The sequence below is a fragment of the Aptenodytes patagonicus genome, chromosome Z (assembly GCF_965638725.1).
Source record: "Aptenodytes patagonicus chromosome Z, bAptPat1.pri.cur, whole genome shotgun sequence".
In the NCBI taxonomy this organism is placed as follows: domain Eukaryota; kingdom Metazoa; phylum Chordata; class Aves; order Sphenisciformes; family Spheniscidae; genus Aptenodytes; species Aptenodytes patagonicus.
In genome coordinates, this window is record NC_134982.1 from 23,464,432 (window position 1) to 23,490,726 (window position 26,295).

At 43.6% G+C, this 26,295-nt stretch overlaps 3 protein-coding genes across 10 annotated transcripts in view; 2 read left to right on the forward strand and 1 right to left on the reverse strand.

The window, feature by feature from the left end:
* Positions 1-892, forward strand: part of KIF2A (kinesin family member 2A) — a 56,475-nt gene extending 55,583 nt beyond the window's left edge. For all 4 annotated transcript variants that reach the window (XM_076362236.1, XM_076362239.1, XM_076362237.1 and 1 more), the window contains one exon: positions 227-892. In XM_076362236.1, the coding sequence (XP_076218351.1) occupies positions 227-312 (86 nt within the window). In that variant the 3' untranslated portion in view covers positions 313-892. The remainder of the gene's footprint in view (positions 1-226) is intronic.
* Positions 893-3,949: 3,057 nt separating this feature from the next.
* Positions 3,950-9,783, reverse strand: DIMT1 (DIM1 rRNA methyltransferase and ribosome maturation factor). Its single transcript, XM_076362241.1, has 12 exons — positions 9,707-9,783; positions 9,359-9,432; positions 8,797-8,883; positions 8,352-8,413; positions 8,149-8,242; positions 8,012-8,061; positions 7,051-7,174; positions 6,847-6,939; positions 6,036-6,100; positions 5,671-5,734; positions 5,056-5,162; positions 3,950-4,285 (listed from the first exon to the last, which is right to left on the reverse strand). The coding sequence occupies exons 1-12, from the start codon at positions 9,765-9,767 to the stop codon at positions 4,243-4,245; spliced, it is 924 nt and encodes a 307-aa protein (XP_076218356.1). The 5' UTR covers positions 9,768-9,783; the 3' UTR covers positions 3,950-4,242.
* A 217-nt stretch (positions 9,784-10,000) lies between these two features.
* The window catches only part of IPO11 (importin 11), a 108,998-nt gene continuing 92,703 nt past the window's right edge, over positions 10,001-26,295 (forward strand). For 2 of the 5 annotated variants that reach the window (XM_076362242.1, XM_076362246.1), the window contains exons 1-5: positions 10,001-10,456; positions 12,437-12,491; positions 21,013-21,095; positions 21,380-21,523; positions 24,868-24,968. In XM_076362242.1, the coding sequence (XP_076218357.1) occupies positions 21,386-21,523; positions 24,868-24,968 (239 nt within the window). In that variant the 5' untranslated portion in view covers positions 10,001-10,456; positions 12,437-12,491; positions 21,013-21,095; positions 21,380-21,385. Of the gene's footprint in view, positions 10,457-11,670; positions 11,736-12,317; positions 12,339-12,436; positions 12,492-21,012; positions 21,096-21,379; positions 21,524-24,867; positions 24,969-26,295 lie in introns of those variants that run through there. The other 3 variants (XM_076362243.1, XM_076362244.1, XM_076362245.1) reach the window with 3 other exon arrangements.

Sequence of the window (26,295 nt, forward strand, 5' to 3'; positions counted from 1 at the left end):
GGACTAAGTTGCTAAGCAACTTGTTTGTATGGTGAGTATTGAATTTAAGCTTATCTCAATCCTTCTGTAGTTTGTAGCGTCAGCTATTTTTGTGGAGGAGTGTTCTTTCTCGTACATTAGGGCCAGGATGTGGAGCATCAGGGCTTAGTTTAAAGATCTGTGTTGATCTTTACAAGCTTTACACTTTACAAGCACATCAGCACTCATTGTCTCTTTTCTATTAAAGATAAAGTGAAATCTTTCCGGGCAGCTCTACAAGAGGAGGAACAGGCCAGTAAACAGATCAACCCGAAAAGACCACGCGCCCTTTGAAATGGGCCCTTGCTGCTAAAGGAATCCACGAACCCGTACTGCTGTAGCACACATTTGTTACAAAACCCAGTGGCCGTAAGAACTCAACTACTTGAAAGTGTAAAAACATTAGAAATGTCTGTGGAAATGTCCTGTTTCTTATTCACCTGAATGACATTTTCAGTTTTGTGTGAAATGCTCCTATGATGTCTACAAAATGCTTCTAGACCAGACAGCACAACCATGCAGGGTTCAGATCTGTGAAGCACTTTGTTTAAAATATTTCATTTATTCAAATTGTGAATTTTATTGTTTGGAAATATTTGCCATGTTTTTAATAATGAAGTAAAACTGTGGCCATTAAAAAGTCACAGTATTTCCTTTCGACTATGTTCAGTTTTATTACAAAGACCAGCTGTGCAGTTTTAAATTGTGTTTGCGTGCATGCACACCTCACTAGTGGTTGTACATAACTTCTCTTCTACAGACAGCTGTGCTTACCTCTTCCCGTTCTGTGCCTTGATGAAGGCTACTTAACCCTAAACATCCTCTCTCTGAAGCACAGCCTTAATAAACAACATTCCTTATTTGTCAATATAAATTACTTTCAGTGTGTGTATGTTTTTAATGTGTTTTGAGACTTTTTTTTTTTTAGTGGCTAGTTTCATTTCACAGGATGTGCCATATCATTTGAACAGGAACTGCAAGAGCTGTTAGGAGTGGACAAACAGCTGGACATTCCATCCTCCTTGTAAAAATCTGGAATCTAGATTTATTTGAATACCATAAAGAATGGTTATATAATTCTAACGTTTTCTCTGTAATAAAAAAAAAAAAGGAAAAAACAGAACAAAAAAACAAAAATATAAATTAGTTGATGTATAATAAAGGGTAATGTTTAAGTACTGAGGAGAGTTGTATCTTAGGATAATGCAGATATACAGTATGTGGTATGGTGTGATAATGCTGTCAGAGTAAAGGTACGATCCGAGCTCTGCGTATGGATAGGATAACTGTCAAAGTTCAGGGATCCAGCTAAATACATACATATTGGCCTTTCACATACTGTTAAAATTTGGCTTTTGATGCATGACAAACTTACATGTACATTAACTGTAGTTTGCAGGTAGTTTGAGTAGCTCTGTTGCTTTAAAAAGGTAGCTAATACCTATTTTTCCCTTTGTACAGTGCCAGCAGCTGAAAAGTGGGGTGAAATTGCACCGTTTGGGGATTTTGCACAATACCTCTACCTAGCGCTAATAGAAATCCCACAAGTACCTGAATTCTCACGAAAGGGCACCATGTGCATCAGCACTTTTTAGGTGGTGGCACTCAAGTTATTTTTGCAAGTCAGTATCCAAAAAAGATTGACCTTTCATGTAAGAACTTCTTGTCAAATGAAGAATTGTAGACCTCTCTAGGAGTTCTCCCTGTTTCCAGGAGTTCGTATCAGCAGACTTTCCCTTGGAACTGTTTAAAAATTACTTTTGGAATACAAGCCTGTTCGTTTGTGCCAGGCCTGGAGGGAAATAAAGGGAAGGCAATGAAAAGAGAGTTAAATGAGCCAGGAATTCTTGTAGTGTTTAGTGTTTGTATCTCCCATAGGAAGGTAGGCTATGGGAAACTCTTGTCGCATCATGGTTAAAAATAAAAAAAAAAAATCCTGTGTGTAAACATGAAAACTGAAACAATAATGTAGATTTTACATAATGTGTTTAATAAATTAAGCTATTAAATGAATTACAGATGAGAATTTACTTCTATGAAAGTTCTGTTGTGCTTTGGGAAGGGTTTCACTTTGTAAGCATATTGGAGTTACACTTTTGAAAAGGCCTCTGGAGCTAACTCTTCTGTACAAATTTGTCATCTAGGAAGAAGTTCCCCAGAGCACTGTCCTGACTTTACTTTTGCAGCAGGTCTTAAAAGAAACATTACACATCTCTGAGCATTTAATAACATTGTCCATCAGTTAAAAGAAAAAAACAATGAAATAGAAGGCAGCAGCTGTTGTTAGCAGGTGATAGTACAGGTTATCATAGAATACCAGAGGATTTCTTTGAAGATGCTCTAAAGAAATCTTACTTTCTAAAAAGCCTCTGAAGATTCAAACATCCTACATGAGAAACAGTGGCTTCCCTACTATTCCTCCATGCAAGCCTAGAGCCACAACCAGGCAGTCGTTTACAGCGGGTACCAAAGAGGAGAGGAAGGACAGAGACGGTTAGATTTCAGCAGCTTTTTACGCCACCTTGTAAATGACGTGTCCTGTCAAGTCGCAGATGGAAGCTGAAATTGTGTCTACTGCGGGGGTAATGTTAAGAGACAGCCTTTGTGACAGAGCCTGCTGTAAAGGTCAGATCTACACCGATACTGAAGCAGCGAGAATCAAGGTAAACTGATATGGCTGGTTACGGCACTTGAATTCCTGTAGCCCATTGCTGTGATGGGCTGGAATTACTTGAATAGGACTCGGACAAGGTTATCTTGATTCCTGTCCTGTAAAATGAAAGCATTTAGGAAGCGTGACAGAAATCTCCAGCACTTGTTCCTTCTGTATTGGTCTGCGCATATTGCTGTGGCTACTTACCTCACTCATAAACTGGCTCTATATGCAGTGGAGCAGCACTAGAATAATTAAATTATAAAATAAATGAGCAATTCTGTTTTCCAGGACAAACTCTCAGGATGCCTGCAAATTGAAGTACATATTTCTGTACATGTTTCTGAATCAGTGACTTTTGAAGAATTGACATTGGATGTGTATAAAATGAAGTTCTGTCTTAGAGGAACTTCCGCTAATTTGCCTCTTCTCCACTTACTGTGCTCTTAAGGAAAAAGATACGCTATACATGAAAAAATGACTTATGGTAGTTAATACATGGAGTCACACCTTCACCGCTGCATAATGCTACAGAGTTAATAGTTACTGTTTTCCTGAATCATGAGACAGACCAAACTGGCTTTTTCTTTTGACAGGCGCTATGCAGCATTAATGCAAACTTCCTTGGGAAAACTCTGCCTTGTCTTTAATAACATGTATTTATAATCCAACCTATTAAGACACTTCAGTTGAAGTCTTTCTGTCAGGACACAGGCATGCATTGCTCCAAGACTCAGTGAAAGCTTTGGTGTATGTTAAAACTCCTCCTCACTTTGAAGGGCGAAGTAGTTTTCTTATAAAAATAGCTGTTTGAATTTACAGTTGACAAAAAGACCCCTTCTGTCTATGCTTATGAGCAGTGGCCCTTTGGTAATTTTCTGCTGGTTCCTACAGTGGTTTGATGGCAATAAGGAGGGAGTAAAGGAGACGACACTGCTAGTTTCAGGTACCTTGGTAATGTTTTTGTAAACGATACCACGCCCACAAGATAAATACTCTTGTTTCTGAGACACAGTTACTGGGATTTCTCCAAGAGAAGCAGATTACTAACAGACTTGGAATGTGGGTAGCGACCAGAGGACAAATGGAAGAGACAGGCATTTCAAATCAAAAGAAAGTGTTTAAATACACCTTAAAACAAACAAACAAAAAATCCCAAACAAATGGAATGATTACAACTGTTTTTGTTGCCCAGACCAGACTTAGTGGGTTGTACTGTTGAGTATTGTGCAAGAATATATTGAGGTGAAGTCCATGATCAGAGAACACAGACTGCAATTATGGCAGCATCAACCCATATTATTTGGTATATTTAAAAATACACTGTCATGTGGAAGTCCAGCATCTCACTTCAGTCATGAAAGAATTTATCGCCTTTAAAATACAAAGCAGCAGCTTCTTGCCTACTATCTGTGATAAAATTGCATGTAAGGTTTTAAAAAGAACCAGAGTGTGTACGCTGTGTTGTTCATTGCTTTTGTGAGAAGAGCTTGTCCCAGTTGCAGTCACTCTGGCTTAAGTAATGACTTCGGTGACAAAATACAGAACATCTTTCATTCTTCTAGCAGAGTCTATGAGAAATGGATGCCTTCTGAATTGAAGCCATGTAGCAGTCTGAAAGAGTGAGATATTTACATTATAATTTCTACTAATTTATACTTCAGCTTAGGGCATTTCTAAGACGTGCTGGCTGGCAAAGAACATAGGAAAATAGCATGAAAGCAGCCATCACTATTCAACTGCCATAGAAAAATTGTTACAAATATTAAACTAGAAGTTATTAGCAAATTTGCCATTTTAGAGATGCAGGTGTATTTTCAGCGCCGTTAGTTATATTGCATCCTACCAGGTTTACTACATTTTTTTAAAGAACGGTAGCTGTATTAATTGTGACACTGAGAAACAGCTAGGAATTTTTATCTTAAATTAGGAGAGGATTCACGTTGCCACTGAAATTAACTGACCAGAAGTAAGAGCAGAATATAGCAGTTAATTACTCAAATATCCAAATTATGCTATAGACTAAGGCCTACTCCTCAAGACAGACAGAGAAGGGTTGTGTAAGTCTCCAGGGAAATTAAAATAACCAACTCCATTATTAAAGCTATTTTTGGAGGAGACATAGAAGGGTCTAGTAGACAAATACCAGAAATAGGGATCTTTAGCTAGTTGCTTCTCAATACTATAAGCAGCAGTTAAAATATATATAGGGTTTAAATGCTTGTTCATGTTCAGGACTGGACGCAAGGAATGTCTGGCATTGAGAGGAAAACGGAGTTAGTACTATTCCTGTGTAACCCAATACTAATCTGTGCTACACAGGTACAGATGCAGATACAATTTGAAGAAGTGTAAAAGGAAGGCATAAAGAGAAAAAAAAATACCTAATGAAATCATCTATATCCATTGAACGGGCTCGTTTTTCAGAATAACCTGTATTTTTTAGGACTGTCTGTATTTTCTCTGCAATTTTGAAGTTTTCGGGTATTTCCTGTCAATGGAAAATAGGATACAAATTCATTTTCTATTCATAGCATAGAAAAAGGTTCATTTAAATCATCTATTCTTTTCCTCCTTTTAGAATAGCTTGCTTCAAGTGATAGAAATAAGTTGTATTTTTTCTTGTATGGATTATTGTATTCTTCCATTCTTGTTTCTGAATTTTTATACCTCGGCTCGTGCACTATAAATGAATCACAACAGTACTGCTAAGCAGACACAAAAAGCGTTATTAGATTCTTATTAGATGAGTAAAAGTCCTTGGGACATGTACAGCCAATATATTAATAACATACTCAGCTTTCAGCTTTTTCACTGTAATTTAACGACCCTTTTAGATTTTTCTCTAAGAAAAGAGGTAAGTTCCTCCCTCCCTCAAACTCTCTCAGAAAAACTTGAACATGTTAAGCTTTTCAATGTTGATTTTTTACTCTTACAAAAGTCAGTATGTAGGTCACAGTACACCGAAAGAGAATTTAATATATTAAAAAGGAACTTACTGTATTATGTAAGGAACAATGAATTCGGTAATTATGATCCAGCAACTGCTCTACAGCACTTGACCTGAAAGAAATACAAGTTTAGAATGAAAATTGAGCTTTAACTAGTTTTTTTTTTTTACTTGATCGGTTGTTAATCTTTACTAGAAAAACTGTAACGGCTACACAGAGCTGTTCTTTTTAAACAGCTGCCTAGTTTTCTTCTGAAAGAAAAAGCTTGTGACCTCAGTATAAATCCTCCATCATGGTTTATCCTCCAGCATGTACGCATGCATACAACACTGCTATGCATTTGCACAAAAAAAATGGTTAACTGGATGGACTCTCAAACTTTGAAAAGATTTCCTTTAATAGAAGCTACTTACTTAAATGCTGCAGAGAGTGTCTTGTTTTTCCTAACAAAGGCTATCCTTACCAGACCATCCCACTCCTGAAATTAAAAATTTCAGAATTTACAGAAAGGAACAGCTACTGCAAGGAAGAACAGTCACTACTGACAATTTCCCAACAATACTGAACACAAAGAAAAATCTTTCAGGAAAATATCTTTCTAAACATTACAAAACCAGTCCTGTCTTGGACAAAGCAATACAAATGGAGGAGAAAATACTTCACCCACAAAAACCTTTGAATTGTTCTTTTTCATGCCTAGGCACTATTGGCCAGATCTTATGTGCTGAGAAGGCAGACACTTGGAAGAAAATCCGGCTAACCTTGGGCAAAGCTGAGATAGTCTTGAAGATCAAAGCGTTTTAAAAATTAACTTCAAGAATACTATCCTGTAACATCTATCTTCTGAGATTATACCCACTCATCTGAAGATAAGACTTCCCACAGATACGCCTTCGATCATAACCAACAAAGTCATCAGCCAGAATGGTCTCTGGGAGATACAAACCACGATGAAAGGGACATTATTACTAGCAACTCTCCAGCTGACACGGAGGTGGTACCTCAGTCTTGTCAGAAATACTGTAAACAAAGCTGCACCCGAATTGATGGTGGCACGTTCAGGTAACGTCCTAACGTAAGCCTGATCAAGAGAGGAGTAAGTATTTTGGAATTGCGTAAATGCCAATGAATAGCTGGTACTTGGTGAAAACAGCACATGGAACTGAGTAATAGAAGAAAAATGAAATTAAGTATTATCACGTTGTTACAGTATGCGATGCTCACCTGGAAATTGATAGGTGGCGGTGGGTTCTTTGGCTCTATTCTGACAACGCTGGATTCAACTTTGGGAGGAGGCCTGAAGTTGTTCTTTCCAACCTGTTAGTCAGGAGAGGTCAGGCAGGTGAATGAATAAGCAGCAAATCCTCACATTCCTAGAAACGTTCTTCTGTCTTTGATAGCTCTGTTAGCTAACGCAGAATGACGTACCTTCATCAGATGGTCCACTCGAGCCAATAACTGAGTATTAATAGAGAGTCTGCAGTATAGTTTAGTTCCTGGTTTTGCAACCAAACGAAGTGCAAATTCCCTTTGAAACATAAGTATTGCACACCTGAGAATAGCAGAAATGAGAAAATGAATTCTAAGTAATCAACTTTTACGTCAAAACCCAGGTAACACACTTGGAAAACACAGGATTTGCCTCAGCGCTTAGAAGCAATAGAAGTTTTTCATAAACAAACTCTGCCTTAATTAGCTCTGAGCGTGTTAAAAAAAAAAAACCCAAACAGAAAACTTGGTGAAACCATCTGAATCTCCCTAAAGCTACAATAGAATTTTGTTCTTTATACTGCTAAATGGATCAGGATCAAAGAGACAGAGGCTTGCCTCAGAGTTTTGTGCCCAACTAACAAATAATTTTGAATAATTCTATGATGAGTCCTTCAAATCCAAACTCTAGCTCCAAAAATTGACCAGTGATGTCACTAACATTAGCGCTTCAGTGAGAGAAATCAAGAACTGCTGACATACTGAGCAACACACAGAAGTACCTGGGCAGTTATATTTTTGGACCAGACAACAGGCAGCGTCTTGGCTTTGATCGTACCCTTTCCACCCTTCCCTTCTAAGGTAGGAAGGCATCTGAAATGCTACGATGCCCTACTTGTCCCTGGAATAACAATTGGTTATAATTCTAGTGTAAAGAGGTGCAACTCCTGTTCTCATCAGCTGGACACTCACTGATGCCAAGACTGAATTTTCTCCTCATGCTTAATACGCTGACATAAACTAATTTCCAGGCACTGGCAGTTTTCGTATTACAGAAAAATCTTGGTGCGGCTCTGATCCCTCAAACTGAATTTAAGAACTAAAAAAATTTGATTTGGGAATATTTTTAAAACTGTTTTTTTTTCTGTCAGGTAATACAGAGCTCTGTTCTTCCACATACCTGAAAAAAGGTCTATGAAGCAACAACTTGAAAACAAAAGGTGAAGAAATCTGAGGAAAAGAGTAATAACATTATTAAAATTTCTGGGCGATTACCATTTAAAAAAAAAAAGTTTTGCCATGTTGTTTAGCCTATACCTGGTAAGGCAAGTTAGCCACACATGCATCAAAGAATGGTAAGTCTGTTTTCAAGATATCTCCAACCTTGATTTCCAGTTTGTTTGCCAGACACCTGGGGGGAAATACACTGTTGGTTATCCTCAGAGGAGCATGTCGCCAAAGTTTTTGCCACAGCAACTTCACTGCGTTAAGTGCTCACTATCTCCACAGTTGATACTTACGTGCCCTGGACTCTCTTCTGAAGTTCACCAACAAGTCTGGGGTCAATTTCACAAGCAATAACCTGAAAACAAAGTATATATTTGCAACTTTATACAACTCCTCCTAACTGGGACTAAAGTGTCCATTGTAAAAAACCCCTGTATCTATTGCTACAGGTTTAAATAATTCTTTAAAATTCCCTATTTGGCTATGCACTTTCCCCCCTCCCCAAAAACGTGCAAGACCTACCACGTAAATGGACAACAGCAGTATAGTTTAATAAAAACCGTACAAGATTTACATGAACAGCTAAAAACCCACTGGAGTTATGCAAATGTTAAGAAAAATATTCCATAGAGTAATTCTACTTATTTGAATCAAGCGGATGAAGATCGTTCTGCCTGCCACAGTCTAAGCCACAATGTGGTTTGAGCTGGGGAAGGTGGGGGGGAAATTCACACTCACTTTTTTTACTTTCTCTAACATCTTCACCGTCAGGTTACCGGTTCCCGGGCCTACTTCCAGAATGACATCCGTGCGTCGTAGGGCCGCCTAAGAACAAACAGCATTTCAGTTATTCTTCTAGAACCAATTTCAAGCAACCATTTAATTTTAAAACAAGAGGCATGTGATGTATGTGCAGCTCACTAAAAAGCCGGAATCGGCTAGCAGAGGGGTGCGAATGCCGTTTGGAAAGGGATGCGAGGCAAACAGCGAAAACAGGAGTATCTTAAAGCTAATTTACGAGGGATCGCTGGCCGAGTATAGAAAAGTCAGCAAGCCGCCACGTTTTAAAAAAAAAACCAAACCCAAAAACCAGGCAATATCAAAGCAGTAACTGTCGTCCAGGAGGGTCCCTCCACAACCACCGACAGGGGGGTTCAGCGAAGAGGGCCGTGCACCAGGACGCGCTTTCCCAGGGAAGCGGCAGCCCATGCTCCTCCGGCGTGGGGCAGCGGCCCCAGAGCGGCTCCCGGGCGGCGGCCGCCGCCGCCGCCCCAGCGGCGCTCCCCGCTCCGCCACCCACCTTCTCGATGATGCTGTTGACGACGAGGGGGTTCTTCAGGATGTGCTGGCCGGCCCCGGTGTTGAAGAGGATGCCTAGGGCAGAGAGCGGCGTTACTCCGGGAGCAAGCGCACCCCGCGGGAACGCCACGGCAAACACCGGGGGTTTAATCTGCCGGCGGCATTCGCGCTTCTCCCGGCTCAAACCGCGCTCCCCGCCGGGGGCTGCCCTCCCCCGGGCCTCCGGCGGGGCCTCTCCCGGCACCGAGGCGTCCCCCAACAAGGGGGAGCGCAGGCCGCGTCCGGGCGGCGGGCCCGGCCCTGGCCTCCGTTCCCGGGGGCGCCGCCGCCCGGCCCGGCCCGCACTCACCGGTAGCGCGGCCCTCCCGGCGCTCCTGCCGCGGCCGCTTCCCCGCCCGCAGCTTGGGCATGGCGGCGACCGGGCTCGGCTCGGCCTGACCCCGCACACGTGCCGCGCGGGACTACAACTCCCGACCAGCACCGCGGCCGGGCCGGCGCGGGCGGAGGGCGTCACGGGAGGCGGGCGGGGCGGGGCGCCGCGCCGCGCCGCGGCGGACGGCGCCCCCCGGCGGGCCGGCGGTGTCTCCGGGACGCGCTCCGGCGGCGCCGGGCTCTGCGGGCAGGTTGGGCGGCAGAGCCGCGGGCCTTGGGAGCGGACCGCGGCCTTCCCCGGGAAGGCGAGGACCCCGCGGCCGGAAGGAGCTGCCGCCGCGCTGCAGGTGTGCTTTGCAGCAGCGTCGCCCGGCTGGGTTAGAACCGGCTCGGCCGCGGGGCTGCCAGTACGGGACGTGGCGCCCGATCTCCCTTGCCCCGCGTTGCCTCCCTGGAGAACGGACTCTTCGGGAGGAGCTGCCAGGACGAGCAGCGGAGCGTGGGAAGAGGCACGTCCCGAACGCCGTGAGGACGGACAGTCGCTTTGCTAGCCGAATGCACGCCATTTAACGGACAGCTAGCGGGCAGCCAGCCGCGTGGGCTGTTCAGGCGTAGTTTTACCGCCGTGCGGTAAGGGGCGACACCGAGGGAGGTGAATAACCCGGAGGGATGCCCGCTCCAGGCAGCCGCGGGCGAGGAGGCGGCAGGAAAAACTGAGGGAGAACAGGTAGGAAGGGGAAAGAGGGAGGAGACGCTTCTTTTAATTTTCTCGGATTTTCTCGGGGTCGGCATATTCAGCGTTGCGCTGCTGTATACGCACAGCTAGAGCTGTTCCTTCTCCACCGGCCCTGGAGGGATCTCCCTTGTTCCAGTACCCGCTATCTGACGCAGACCTTGTGATTTCCAAGGCGATTCTCAGCAGTTTCGGCTGACAAGGCAGCAGGGTGCTTCAGCCCGCTAGCTCCGGGTGACACAAACGGTCGGTCCCTCGGTTCGTAATCCGAGACCGCGGGCTGCAACGCGGTCGTTCTGCACCGCGGGCACAGGGGACGCGCGGGACCCCTCGTGGCCGCCGAGCCCGGGTGCTGTTCCAGGGGAGGCGCAGGCCAGGCTGCGGGGCCGCGCTGGCTCCTCCTCGCCCGGTGGTGCAGGCAGGGGTCCCGGGCTCCGGCCCGTCGATCGCCTCGGGTACTTTCTCAGCGTCGGTCATTCCCCAAGACAAACGCACAGCAATCCCGCGACCTGACCTCGGGCGCCTTAGGATAAAATCGGGTGTCGGCATCGCACGTTGCTGCCGCAGCCCCTCCACCCCTTCTCCCCGTCGTCGTAACCGTCCAGAATAGCCACAAGACCCCTCGGCAAAACTCCGTCGGCCGCCCCCCGTTTCCTCAGGTATTCCCCGTCGCCCGCACACCGGCCTCGCCAGCAGAGAGCCGCTACCCCGCCTGGATGCGAAACGCACGCAGGGGGCAACGCGCGGGACGCCCGGCAGTACCGCCATTCCGAAGCCGGGGACCGCAGCCAGCCCGGCCCGCCTCGGCAGCCGCCCGGGCCGCAAGGCGCAGGGCGACGCCTCCCGGCGGGCCCGCGGCGAGCGGCCCGGCGCACCGCACGGCGCGTCCCCGGCCCGCTGGCCCGGGCCGGCCGGCCGCGGGGCCGGCCCCGGCGGGGCGGGAGGGGGGCCTGGCGCGCGGCGCCGCCCGACGTCAGCGGCTTCCCCGCGAGGGGCGGGCGGAGCCGCGCCGGCCCCCCCGCCCACGCGGCTCGCGTCTCCGCCCCCCGCGGGGGGAGGCGCAAGGCGGCGGCCCCCATCTCCCGCCGTCCGACGGCGCGCCGCGGGGAGAGCCGGCCGCCTGTCGCCGGGCGTTGGCGTCACGGCGGCGCGCCGGGGGAGGCGGGGTGCGGCAGCGGCAGCGGCTGGTCCCGGCTCGTGGCGCGAGCTTCGGAACAGGCGGGGGTCTCGCGCGCCCGCCCCGCCCCGCGCGCGGCGCCGGCAGCCGCCAGCGGTGAGCCGCGCCCGGGGGCCGCCGGGGCCCTCCCGCCACGGCGGGCCGCGCTGCCGGGAGCCGGGGGGGCGGCTGCGAGCTGCCGCCCCGGCGTGGCGGGCGGCCTCCCGCCTCTCGCGGCGTGGCGGGCGGGCCGGTGGCGCGACGCGGAGCCGGGCCGGTCGGCGCTGGGCCCGGGGCGGGCGCCGCTGCCGCGCCCGCGGGCGGGAGGGTAGGCCGGGGAGAGGGGGGGAAAGCGGCTTCAGCTTAGAGCGAGGCAGCGCTCGGGGGAAGGAGCGCAGCGGGCGGAGCGGCTCTTCCTCACCCGGTGAGGTCACCTCACCGTGCCGTTCCACCCCCGTGCTTCTGCTGGAGCTGCCCGCTGCTGTTCCGTGCCGGTGCAGCGTGGCTTTCCCGTTGTGTGCCATCTTCTCTGCTGGCTCCTCTGTACCGCCGAGGATAGGACAGCTCAGCTTCACGTTTTTAGGTTGTGCGGCAATGGCGAAGTGCTTTCTCAGGGTCAGAAGACACGAACTGTTACCTAATCCCAGGGAACTATTTCCTAGTTTCTCCTTGAAGCAGTTTTTAGTGCGGGTAGGACTGACGGGAAGGCATCAGGAGAACGTGAGGCATTAAGCGGCGTGGTTTGTTGACAGAACTTGTCTTTCGTAGGAAAGGGCAAGTATTGGCCTTTATTAAAGGTGGTTATTTTCTTCCTACAGGTTGAAGAACAGCAGATTCTTCCCTAAATCGAAAGGCAGGGTCAGTGCAGCAGTGGTGAGTTATTTCTCCAGTTTGTTACCTTAGAACACAACAACGTGTAAAATGTAAGAACGTGGCCCTAAGTACAGTACTGATACTGCTCCTGCTTCTACGTACCTTGCTTCCCATGTCTCATAGGTGAAGTGATGTCTGTAATGTATTTGCCGTGGCTTTCAAATTAGCATTCGTAATATGCGAGAACCATCTCAGTCTTTACAAATAGCGTCTTCACTATGAGTTTTGGTTTCTTGAAACTTCATTTCAACACGAGTTTTTTTTTCTGGTGTTCTGCTTTTCTTCTCTCATTCTTTCATTGTACCCTTCTGCAGAAGGGCGTTTAGTACCATAGGTATAAATGACGTTATATGCAAACAAATCCTTGGAATAGTCCCACTGTAATTTTTTTTACTGCCTGTTCTTTCTGTTAGAAGTTTTTGGTCGGTTTGATGCTTTCCATTTAACCTGAAAGACCATTCTTCTCCTCAGTATTTTCAGTGTAGTCTGACTTACCCTAATATTATTGTCAGCCTTGCCCACCGCTGTCCTTTATTCCTGTGTTCCTCCTTGGTCTTCGTTCTTTTATCCTTTGTGTCTTCTGCATGCTGACTTTTCAGACCTAGGTTTTAGTTCCAATGTAATGTTTTTGTAAAAATAAATTTGTAGAAGTTCTATTCCTCTATTTCTGTCAGTAGCAGTATGGGAAAAAAACCCTGTAACTCTTTCCTACTTAGACATTTTTATTTGTCTTCTTTACTGTGGCTTAAATTGGGCAAAGTATAGACAGCCTTAAATTAATCTGTTTTTGAAAATTCTTGGTAATGACTAACATTAGTCATTGTAGTGATTGTGGTCATTAGTGTAGTCGTTAGTTGTTTTAAGTAGTACCTTGAATAGCCAGGATACTGTCAGTTCTTTTGGTTTTACTGCTCAGTAGAAATACTAACACGTGGCATGATTGGTATAGGTACTATAATGTTAGAAAAGAGATTCATGGGAAAGTTTATAGAAGGCTGGAGAGAGATTGGTATAACTGCCAACTGTTCCTGAAATTGACAGTATCCTTAAAAGCATTGCTAGTATGTCATATCAATATCACTGAGTGCTAGCATTTGTGTTACTCCTTTCAGAAGGTGACCCATAAGTGGTTCTTCTGGCTTTTCAGAATGGAAACTTTGTTTCTGCTGTTTTCCTTAAAACAAATGTGCTGGAAAAGACAGCCTTAAGTTTCTACTTGAACCTCCTAACGTGCAGTTTGTAGCTTTATAGTTATTTGTTAGTTACGTAATCTGCCAACAAGAAGTTTTTGGCTCTATTCTCTTTGTTAAGTGCCCTTCAGGAAGTTAGTTGTGTCTGCGAAGTCTTCCCTTAGCTTTCACTTTCCTAAACACGTCCTCAACCTCTCCTCACAGGTAATTTGCTTTAGACCCCAGACCATCTTAGTAGCTCTGGCCTCTCTGGTTTCTGCGCTTCTTTCTTGAACTGGGGAAAGGGAGAACAATGATGACAAAATTGAAGACAGTATTCTAGAAGCAGTCTCGGATACTGCTGAGTAAAGGAGGATAACAACATCCCTAGAGCCGCTTGCTACGTTCCTCTTAATGCAAATACATACTGACTACTTGATCAGTGAGAACACACTGTATTTTCAGTTATATGTTCACCACTTTCGCTCCTTCTGATTTCAGAGAATCTTAACTGAAATAATTCTTGCACCTCATTACAGTGGAAAAGAATTTATTGAATTCTTAGCAAAAGATAACAAAAAATGTGCAGAATAAATTGCTTGGATATGAGTGAGTTGTTATACTGCATTCTTTGAAGTCCAGAAAAAGTGAAGTGTGGAGGCCTTTACTGATGAAATCTGTTGTTTTGTTCCCTTGCAGATGTATAGCAGTCCTTGATTTGTTTTCATAACTGACATGTGATTCTAAAATTTGGATGTATTTCAGTGTTATGGGAAAAGTACCTGGAAACTCTTTTGCCTCTATCACAAGGATTGTCTAGTCAGGAAGAACATTAAACCAGTATGACAGAACATTTAAGAAACTTGGAATATTCTCTGAAGTAAACTGGGTATGCAGATACTTCCTTAGAAAAGGAATTAAATAGTAGAACAGAAGTGAGTCTTGGACTTTTGCAAGCGAAAGGAGATGAAGGAGTTCAGGAGTGGGAATGTAAGTGCAGGACATCGGATGGTAACGATGAGGAGCTGGTATTGGTATTCGTGGTTTCTAAAGACACCGTCTCATTGTGCTGAAGGGTGGCATTTGATGTATTGCTTATCTTCTCGGTGTAACTGAGTGGGTTTTTTTTCCTGTCAGCTGAGACTTGAGAAGATGCTGCTGTCTCAGTTCTGTGCATGTTCAGTGGGATCTTGGAGAGCAACTTTTCCTTCTTGTGTGTGATTAGGCTCTTTTCCCCCATACAAGAAGAAATTCCAGCATGGAGATAGAGCCATGCTTGGATTTGCAGTGACAGTATTGAACATTTTCTAATTGAAGGGATTTCTTTTCCTTCCTCCCCCACCCAACGTGTGCTACTTAAGATAGCAGTGGGTATGAATGACAGAAAAGCAGCAGGAAGCAAGCAACATTCCTGAAATTGCTCAATGTTTATTGTGAAGGCACAGTCTGAGATCAGTAAGTAAAGATGGGAAACGCTAACCTTACCCAATGATCAAACTTGGAAATTCTGGCTGTTGTGACTCAAAGAGCAGACCCTGCCTTCCTTCTAAGAAAGTGTTGCTTTTAAGGTTGACAGACTCTACCAGCATTTCTATACACACCTCATGGCTGTGGAGGTACCCAAAAGACGGCAGCTGTTTAATACTTACCTCCTCTGTTTCATCTCTAGGACAGTCTTGTAGAACTTGTTCAGGAGTGAGTTAAGCTCTAGAAGTACCCAACAGACTGTGGAGAAAACCCTTGTCTCTGTGATGTAACCCATCTATGATGTAACCAATGCCCCTCTGCCTTTGCTGTGCAACAGAAAAGCCTGATTTGTGGGAGATGAAAGTTGTCTCTATCCCACAATATTACAGCCAATATTCATGGGCCTTTGCTGTTCTGTGGCGTCTAGGAGCATCTGTATGTCCTCCGTGTAAATTATGATCTGAAGAGGCCCTGACCCATCAGTTTTAAAAAAAAAAAAAAGGATAGTGGGGGGGTCACAACTAATTAAGATTTGAGAGGTCTGGGTTTAAACTCCTAAAGTACAGCTGCGTTCTGTCTGCAGGAATTGATTTCACAAAGGCATCTGTACACGGCAGTAATAAAAACTGTGTTTTGGGAGGATCCCATTAACACGAGGTATGAGCTGATGCCCTCATTGAGTCAATCATCTTTACAGAGTGCACGCAGAGGATAAGTTCCCAATAGAAATTCTGTTGGTGAGAAGGGAGTGTAAGGAGAGACTTCGTCAGAGTTGAAATTGCCTCTTAGGACCTGAGCCTGTAATGGTTTGACACTGTTGGGAGTCCCGTATTCCTCCTAGCCATTTCTGGCGTCGGTGGAACAGTGTGCTCAGATGGCTTGACTTTTTGGCTTGTTCTTGTAATTCCGTTTACCCCCCCCACACACACACTTTTGGCCTTTTGGGGGCAATTATTAAGTTGGCTCTGTCATAATATGTAAGTTTCCTCTAAGTTCACTTCACATTTTGATAAGACAGAGAAGCAAAAGAAGATTGATACACAGCATTAGATCCCAGGAACTTGTGGTTTTGCATTTAGGAATTAGTTTTACTTGAAAGTTCTCTAGCTGATGGGAGTGCTGAAGCCATCTTGAAGGCATGCTATTGTTTTGTTTTTCTGTATCTGAATCTGGTAATTGATTGTTTTTAATTTTTTAAAATTTAAGAAAAAAAATGCTTTTTTCTCCCTCTAGTGTTATGATTGATTTTTGTGAGAAAAAGGGGGTTGCCAATACCACAGCATTGCATTTCGCTGGGAAGGGGGATCCCTAAATGTGGCTACTCATTCACTTTTACAGTACTGGTAAGCACCCTAATACAGGGTCATGGATCTCCCAATAGTTGTCATAGTGTTTATTCAGATTGCAGTTTGGTGAACACCTTGAGCCAGCACTGCTGCTGAAGAAGCAGTGCATCAGTTGCACAGCGAAGAAGCTGCTTGCGTCTGTTGTGCCTGGTTTTTTTGTGCCTAGCACATTTACCTGTCTAGCAGTGTGGTGTGGAAATGACTGGGGAGCTTGCTCCAAACAAAAAACTGTGCGTTTTCCCCACTCCCTTCAGCTTCAAGTATTTAAGGGGTGCAGGGACAAGCAGAGGGTCATACTATTTATTTTAGTGACCATACCTCTTTAAATCAGCGTAGCTTATTTGTAGCTGGCTTAAACTGCAAATTTGAGTTTGGTGCAGTAAGGATTGATTTGAAATAGGTTTGGGGTTTTATCTTTTTATAATTAAAAAAAGGAAAATAATTGTAAAAATAAGACTCTAGTGGTCAGCTTCTTGTTCTATTCTGTATGGGTTCTGATGATAAGTTTGCAGTGGACTTTGCAAAATCCAGCCATAATGAAGCATTATTGCCATTTGTGCATCTTGCCATTCGTATTTGCTATACATATATCAGATGTTTTTCCAGTTAATTTTTTGCCATCCAAATCATACAGAATATACTGCTTCCTTAAATATTTTATATTATTTATAAACTTTATCTAGAAGTTGCCCCATCTTCAGGGAGATTATTTTTACCTTCAATTTTGTTATTTTGCTTGTGACAGTGTCATCCAATGTTGTGTGAGGACTGTTGTTTACATGGGGTCAAAAAGCGACTGTGCAAATTCATGGAAGACTAAATCTCTTGAGGGGTATTAAATTTAAATTCCCTGCCTCTTACTAGGAAAGCCTTGAACCACAGTTTTCTGGAGGTTGTCCTGACCTGGGCATCTACTATGGTGTTTGACAGAGACAGAACACTGGGTTAAATTAATTTTCGTTCTGACCTGCTAAAGCTAGTTTGTTTTTTCTTGTTTTTCTGGAGCAACAATAGCTGCTCCAGTTTTTAAATGAAAATACAAACCTTTTCAAGAATGAGTAGCATTAATAAAAAAGAACATTTGCAAATATTTCTCTCTGATTTTTTTTTGTTGTTGTCTTTAGATCTGCCAGCTAATTATTTTGAAATTAAGAAAATGAAAAAAGCCTCATGGTTTTTGTGTTTGTACTGTACTAATTTCAATAAGTAAGTCTTCTGATGAGAGCTGTTCTAGGTGAAGTATATAAATTTTTAGTAGAAGCACTGTTCCCTTGGGGGCAAACCCTCCTTTTCTGAATCAGATTTGAATGTAGCTGGGAAATAATTTGGTTTAGCTGACATGATCTTAGTTTCGTAGTGCAAAATCAATAGTTACATGAATGTTCCATAATCCATTTTTTTCCCTCTCAAACAAACATGTCCTTGCAATGAATCTTTAGCAAATATCTGGGTATGTGCTGCAGATTCACTGTTGCTACACGTGCAGTTTTCCTATGGCAACTCATTATTCGGAGAACACTGTTCATCAAAAGGCTTAAAATGAGCTTTTCTGAAATTGAAGAAGTTTTTACCATTTTGTTTACACACACATGCTCTGCCAGCTTAGTAACTTTCAGAAGTTCTCTCTTTTTGGTTTTCATCTGATAATCAAACTGCTGGCCTGCTATTTTGTTAGTTGCCTACGCGCTTCAGAATTATACTTTATCAGGTCTTGTTTGATAGTGTAAGATAAGACTATATTTCTTTTGAAAGTAAGTAATTTGACTTTTGAATGGAAATAAATCATTTAATAACATGAAGTGTAGTTTTGATCTTGCAGAAATTGAGCTATGATTTCCTCCTTAGTGCAAACTCTACACCTACTTCTGTTATGTTTTTTCTCATATCCTTCTTTTCCTCTCTCCCTTTCCTTCACTACCATTTTTGGGTGCTCTGAAATTCTGTTAGCTGTACTAGGTACTTCAGTGCTACAGTGTTTATACCAGAAAAATCTGAATATGTCTTTTATTGCTGCTTTTCTTTCGCTTGCTTATTTTATGCAAGTTCTTTGTGCTGTGAATACGGAGTTCCTATTGTGATCCTTACAAGTTAACCCAGTGTTTTCCAGTCTTGTTATTACATTGCTGCTTCCTGGCCAATTTTGGCTGTGCAATGATGAAGGCAGCCGAAGGTACTCACGATATCAAAATATCTGCAAAAAAGAAGGAAATTAAAGATATTTTACTTAAAGACCTCTTTTTACGTCCTGTCAACAACATTATATACAAATTTATTATTTCATGATTATTTTTGATGGAAAAATGAAGCTAGCAGGATTTTTAGTGCAACATCAGTGTTGCTTTGACATCAATTCTTTGTGCTGGGCACTATTCCACATAGGGTAAACCAGTACCAACTGGATTTTATAGTCTAAGTCAGGGTCTTGGTTCCCTGGAAATTAATGGTCTTCTGAGAAGTGAGCTGAGAATTTGAATGTTTAAGTTTGTTATGCAAAGGTCTCATAATTGCAGGAAGATTTTGGAGAATCTGCAAGGTATCTGCAACCATTGATAAAGGTTGAAATGACTGACACAAGTAGATACGAAGAAATAGAAGGTAGATTGGTTTTGCAGGGTGAGGTGGGTTGACCTTGGCTGGCTGCCAGGTGCCCATTGAGCCGCTCTGTCACTCCTGGCTTCTCTACCTCCTCTGGAGCAGCACAGTGGGATGGGGAATGGGGGTTGTGGTCAGTCCGTCATGCGTTGTCTCTGCTGCTCCTTCCTCCTCACACTCTTCCTCTGCTCCATCATGGGGTCCCACCCACAGGAGACAGTCCTTCATGAACTTTTACAGCGTGGGTCCTTCTTACAGGCTGCAGTTCTTCACGAACTGCTCCTGCATGGGTCCTCCCCATGGGGTGCAGTCCTTCAGGAACCGACTGCTCCAACGTGGGTCCCCCCACGGGGTCACAAGTCCTGCCAGAAAACCTGCTCCAGCATGGACTCCTCTCTCCATGGGGTCACAGGTCCTGCCAGGAGCCTGCTCCAGTGTGGGCTCTCCACGGGGTTACAGCCTCCTTCAGGTGCATCCACTTGCTCTGGTGTGGAGTGCTCCATGGGCTGCAGCTGGGTATCTGCTCCACCATGGACCTCCATGGGCTGCAGGTGGATATCTGCTCCACCGTGGACCTCTGTGGGCTGCAGGAGGATAGCCTGCCTCACCATGGTCTTCACCATGGGCTGCAGGGGAATCTCTGCTCCGGCACCTGGAGCGCCTCCTCCCCCTCCTTCTTCACTGACCTTGGTGTCTGCAGAGGTGTTTCTCACACATTCTCACTCCTCTCTCCTCCGGCTGCTGTTGTGCAGGTTTTTTTCCCCCTTCTTGAATACGTTATCACAGAGGCGCTACCGCTGTGGCTGACGGGCTCGGCCTTGGCCAGCGGCGGGTCCGTCTTGGAGCCAGCTGGAACTGGCTCTGTCGGACACAGGGGCAGCTTCTAGCAGCTTCTCACAGAAGCCACCCCTGTAGCCCCCCCCGCTACCAAAACCTTGCCATGCAAACCCAATAGACAGGGCGGTTAAAGCAGAGAGGTAAAAAGATACATCACATGTAAAGTATAAAGCATAGCTTGAGTGACTTGTTCTGTTCAATTATTGCTGTAAAGAGAGACCTGATATTGTGGCTCATAGTTTTGAAAGCACACTTTCTTTAACCTTAGGATCTTCAATTTTTAGACTGCTTTTGTTGAAGATGATTGGTGACATACAGATCGAGGGTTCTTAGATTTTTATTTCTTTATTTTTTAATTGTGCCAGGGCTATTACTGGTATAAAAGGTCTTTAATCTTGTTGCTAGTTTTGTTGTTAAAGTGGTTGTTTTTTCAAAAAATGAAAACTTTAAACCTATGTCAGAGTAAGATTTCATTTCTCTAGCTTTCTTACTATCACTGTAACAATTTTACTCCTTTTTTTTTCCCCCTGAAGGTTGGAAAAATAAACTTTTTTTAGCGTTAAACAAAAGCAAATCCTCAGGCCTGTTTGTTGAAAAGAAACTGTGCTTGGTTGTTTATTTAGAGAACTTAAGTATCTAAATATTTAACATGAATCTGTATTACAACAAGTTTACATAGGTTATAAACAGAAGTTTTTATAGACAGAAAACCAATTTTGATTGTCAGTCTTCATAGTTTCTCTTTGATTTGTAATGTTGTTTCTGCAGTCATAAATGTAATCTCTGTCATCTGGAGAGCAATGTTTTGTTTTGTCTGTATAGAGTACAAGAATGTATTTATATTGGAAATAAGGCAATTGGCATTCTTAGTTCAGTTGATTAGCATTTTGTATGCTAAATAGATAATGAATACAAATATATTAAGGAAAATTCAGTTTCATTTAGGACTCTAATTGTGAAACTGTAATTCATCCTCTTAATCGATATAAAATGTCTAGATCAATTTGAATTGTAGAATTTAACTATCTGAAATGGGCCATTTTCTCTTTTGGGGAAAAACTATTCAGAAAATACAAAAATGTTAATATTCTGTGTCTTTGCCTCTTTCAGACAACCCCATGGTTTGCTTTGCCTACAGCTGAAGTCATCACTAGTTGCGGTTTGCTCTTAGTTTGCTGTTCTTCACAGGAGAGGTATCTGGTTTAAAATCAATATTTCCTGTAATTCCTCTAATCTAGTAAATGTGCTTGTAATGATAGACTTAATGCTTGCTTTTTCTGCTGAGAGATTTCTGAAAGTGAAATAGTTTAATCACTGTACCTTGACACTGCCTGTGGGTGGGTGTAATACTGTCTTACACAGTGTAGTCTAATGAAAAATTAGCGTGGGGTGTTTAGATAATATGAGTGCAAAATACCTGTCTATATTTGCTGTCTTTTTTTCTTAAGGGTTTTTCCTCCTTTTTAAATGTTCACAGATTTTCATGGATCTCAATAGTGCTAGCACTATTGTTTTGCGAGTCTTGACCCAAGCTACTAGTCAAGATACTGCAGTGTTGAAGCCAGCTGAAGAACAACTGAAGCAGTGGGAGACACAGCCAGGTTTTTATTCAGTCTTGTTGGTAAGATACAGTGGAAAAGTGCTATTAAGTGAACTTTGAGTAATTTTGAATGTGGCTCTCTAGAATACTGTTGGACCATGACCTCTGACTGAGAGAAGCCTTGAGTCATCATGGTCCAGCTGCTAGTATCCTTACGCTACATGGTAGTAGGCTTTGTCATCATTGTGTCTCAAAGCAGGCTCTTTTCTCAGGCATTCAGGAGAAGGAGGAAATCCAACTTCTAGCAGCATGAGGGGGTGGGCTGTAGTGCTAAACCTGATGTTGGCCTGTTGTGAATTCTAGATAATAGAAGGCCAAGAGGATCTTTGTCAAAGGAATTACCTTTACCACCCCATGAGGCAGGGACACTTATGTATACCAAGGCAGTAACCTTTTCTTTATTGTGGAGGCGATCCATTATGACTGTTTTCATAGCTCCATGCTTTTCATTGCACTGTTTGACACCCAGCTGGGATTCCTTTCCTTCTTGTCAGTGGGGAGAGACTCCTAGTGAGATTAGCTGACTGGGCTGGTAGTAAGGTTCCTGAGATGGGAAAGGTGAATACTTCTAAAGGTACTATGACCATTGATGAAATAGATGCATTAATATGGTGCAAGGTGATGAAAACCTAGTCAAAGAAGGAGACCTAACTGTTTCAGAGAAAGCACTCGGAAGTTAACAGTGTTGTGATTCTCCGATTCCTATGTGTATGTTTATAATAGTCTTAAAAACACAGATAAACTGCTTTTCCTACAAACATCTGTCCTCAGTGCATAGGATGAATGACTCAGAGTTGTGGAGTGACATGTTGTGTTCCCTGTAGACCCTCTGTTTCATTTGTTTGGAAAGTTGAAGGTGAGTCAGGGGATTTAGGGAAAAGGGAGGAAAAAAAAAATCTGACTTTTGAGCTGTCAAATTGCGTTTTACCCACTGCCTTTGCCATAGTATTTTGTGGTGATAAGCCATCTTGATAGAAAACAGCAGAAATTGCCACTGACTGGGCATTCTTTATTTTCTGGATGTTTGCTGTGAGAGCTTACAGCTCAGGTTGTAGGGAAGTTGAGCACTTGCAGGTGTAACTGCAGTTGATGTGAGTTAGTTTTAAATACAAGGGCTAAAAATGCAGGGTTTGAAAGGATCAAATACTGTTAATTCTGTTAATGTGGTTAAGTAGCCCCGTTTGGGGACACATCAGCCTTTCTTTAAGTGTGACATATAAACAGTAATCTTCCAAACTAAGTAGAAGTAGAGAGTACTTCTTTGTTTAACTTGATTATGACAGGGGGACTGCCTGGGAGAGAAGGTAGCTGGCACCTCCTTGGTGGAGCAGAAAATGGTGGTGGGAAGCAGGTGATTATAAATGGAGAGTTGGTAAGACAGTTGATCTCTGTGGGTATGGGAAGTAATATAATTACTTACTGTCAGATACATTTGCCTCTGAGGTGATCAGGATAGAGAAAATTACAATGAACCATGAAATGTGCGTCTTTGAATCTACAATTTTTAGTACCTAGTGGAGTTATTAATGTTAGTTTCTGTGCTTCTCTTTTGAAGGTGTTGTGTACCTCTTGAAGAACAGAGCTGAAAAGTCAGATAGAGTGGCTGTTTTTGAAAAGCAACCTCTGTCCTTTACCAGTTGTATCAGTTTATGTATCGTTTAGCTTCATTTGTGTTATTTCTACAACAGCATTAGTGTGTTATATGAAATACTTTGCTTTGGGAAGCTCATATATAGATACAGAGTATATAGAGCGGTTTCTTTGGTTCTTGTGTAGATACCTTGGCCTTTTTTTGCATTTCTTATCCAGGCCTGGTCTAGTTTTACAGTATTTTGATTTGAGGAAGCTTTGCTTCTGGTGACTATTTTAGCAAGGAGGGGAATGGTAATGAGAAGGCTTAATGGGAGTTTCAGAACAAGTAGTTCTCTTTTTCCATGTTTCATTTGTTTTGCAATGCTTTTCATGGATATGAGGCTAACGCGGTGTTTGAAGTTTCCTCTTCATATTGTAAAATGCTTAAGTTGCACTTGGGAAAGGTCAAATCTTTCAGAGATTCAATCCCTCTTCCTAAATGAGCTTTGGGACAGGAAGACACATTACATACAGATCCTTTTCATGTTATGTGGTGTTTATCAGTGGGCTACAACCTTTTTGGTGTTTTTCTAAAGGTTGCTAGTTTTGGAGTCAATACCTTTGTTGGCATGTAAGTCTGTTTGCTTTCTAGTGATTGGAGTTTGGGAGGGATTTTTTTGTGTTGGGCATTATATCTAGAAAGCTGTTACTATTATAGAAATAGAGTTTGAGAGAAGGGTAAGTTTTGAATTTGTAGTGAAAACGCTTGATGAGGTCCCAGGTGTCTATAGTGCTGAATTTTTTGAAGGGTTTATTTATAGTTCTTTCAGACATGGCACCCAAAAGTAGCAGATGCTCTTGACCTGAATCCCCGCATTTTTCATGTCCCTTCTTAGTGGCCTTCTAAAAGCAATTGATACCAGTGGTGCACTCTTATTCTACAGTGCACTGTATAATAAGACCACTGAGCTCATGCCTATTTGCTCCCTAAAGGAGGGAGTAATGTCTCAGCCCCTTGAGAAGGATCCATCTGATGCGGTGGAAAACAGGAGGAGAGCTGCTGTTCAGAGTAGTACCTGTATTAAGATTCAATAGCCTATCTTTATTTTAGCTTTTCCTGCTTGGTTAATTTTACAACATTACTATATAAAATAATCCCTCTGTGTTTGTCTGTATATACATATAGGTACATAAAAGTGCATATAGCTAGATACAGATACATGTATGTGTATGTATATATAGCTTTTTAGTAGTAGAAACTGATTTCTTAGAATAAGCATAGGCAAGTTAGAGAGTTGCTGTCCTACCAGGTCACTGTTTTGCAGTCAGTGGATGGTTTTGTAGTCAGGACAGTTCTCGGCACACGTCAAGATAATGAAGAAATCTCCTGAAAGGTCTCAGAAGTCTGTGGCACTGCACAATACAGAATAATTTCTTATTCTAGTCAGAATCCAGCTATGTCATTAAAGAGTGTAATAACTGGCTGGTGCTGGTAATTATTATCGTTTTATTTCCTGTTCAGCCAGATGAGATTAGAAATACCTTTGTCCTATGCGTTGGGTTTATTTTTTATAAATCAAGTATTAGGGCTAGTGATAAGCATTTTTGTAATCTTTAAAAATTAACGTTTAACACATTGTTTCACTTGTCTGTCAAATGCTGACTAATGCATTTTGTTTATATACACCTGTACATCCAGAGGTGTATGTATCTATACATACATACATGTGTTAATACAATTTCTATCTTGTCTGTGGTGTATTGAGCAGTTTTTAACTTAATTTTTTACACAGAATATCTTTACAAATCATACCCTGGATGTGAATGTAAGATGGTTAGCTGTGCTGTACTTTAAAAATGGAATTGATCGCTACTGGAGACGGGTCGCACCACAGTAAGTTCTGATTTTCTTCCACTTCACCTTCTACAGTAGGTTTTGTTACACTTGCCAAACTGGAAAACAGCAAATTCCTTGGTTGATAGAAGTTACTTTAGAATTCGTGGTGAAACTGATAAAATGTTTCAACGTTAGGACTCACTGATGAACCAGTCTGTTTTCATATTATTTCTTACAACTCTGTTCATGTTTTACTTTTACAAACTGAGTTAGAAGGCTATTTCATAGAAACCAGATTTTGAAGTGACATGATAAGCTTTATAAAGTTAATGCCTGGACTTTCTGATAGTGGCAGATGTGAAAGGTGGGAAGTCTCTTGGAGAGATTATTAAGGAGTCATTTCATTTAAGCTGATTAATAATTCATATTGAATATGTACATGAGAAAGAGGAAGTAGCTATCGTCATAGCAAGTTCTGGTCTTCATTTTCTGTTGTTCTGATATGCGGGTTCTGATCATAGAAACATAGAATCATTAAGGTTGGAAAAGACCTCTAAGATCATCAAGTCCAACCATCAACCCAACACCACCATGCCCACTAAACCATGTCCCTAAGCGCCTCATCTACACCTCTTTTAAATACCTCCAGGGATGGGGACTCAACCACTTCCCTGGGCAGCCTCTTCCAATGTTTCACCACTCTTTCAGTAAAGACATTTTTCCTCACATCCAATCTAAACCTCCCCTGGCGCAACTTGAGGCCATTTCCTCTCGTCCTATCGCTAGTTACTTGGGAGAAGAGACCGACACCCACCTCGCTACAACCTCCTTTCAGGTAGTTGTAGAGAGCTATGAGGTCTCCCCTCAGCCTCCTTTTCTCCAGGCTAAACAGTCCCAGTTCCCTCAGCCGCTCCTCACAAGACTTGTTCTCCAGACCCCTCACCAGCCTCGTTGCCCTTCTCTGGACACGCTCCAGCACCTCAACGTCCTTCTTGTAGTGAGGGGCCCAAAACTGAACACAGTATTCGAGGTGCGGCCTCACCAGTGCCGAGTACAGGGGCACGATCGCTTCCCTGCTCCTGCTGGCCACACTGTTTCTGATACAGGCCAGGATGCCATTGGCCTTCTTGGCCGCCTGGGCACACTGCCGGCTCCTGTTCAGCCGGCTGTCAACCAGCACCCCCAGGTCCTTTTCCTCTGGGCAGCTTTCCAGCCACTCTTCCCCCAAGCCTGTAGCGCTGCATGGGGTTGTTGTGGCCGAAGTGCAGGACCCGGCACTTGGCCTTGTTAAATCTCATACAGTTGGCCTGGGCCCATCGATCCAGCCTGTCCAGGTCCCTCTGCAGAGCCTTCCTACCCTCGAGCAGATCGACACTCCTGGATA

Bases quoted from the DNA above. Each gene is read 5' to 3' on its own strand.
- DIMT1 (XM_076362241.1), bottom strand. From the start codon at position 9,767: ATGCCCAAGCTGCGGGCGGGGAAGCGGCCGCGGCAGGAGCGCCGGGAG. The intron at 6,101-6,846 runs GTGAGCATCGCA...TTTTAATTTCAG, and splicing joins CGCCACCTATCAATTTCCAG to GAGTGGGATGGTCTGGTAAG. The intron at 5,163-5,670 runs GTAAGTTCCTTT...TTCCATTGACAG, and splicing joins ATTGTTCCTTACATAATACA to GAAATACCCGAAAACTTCAA.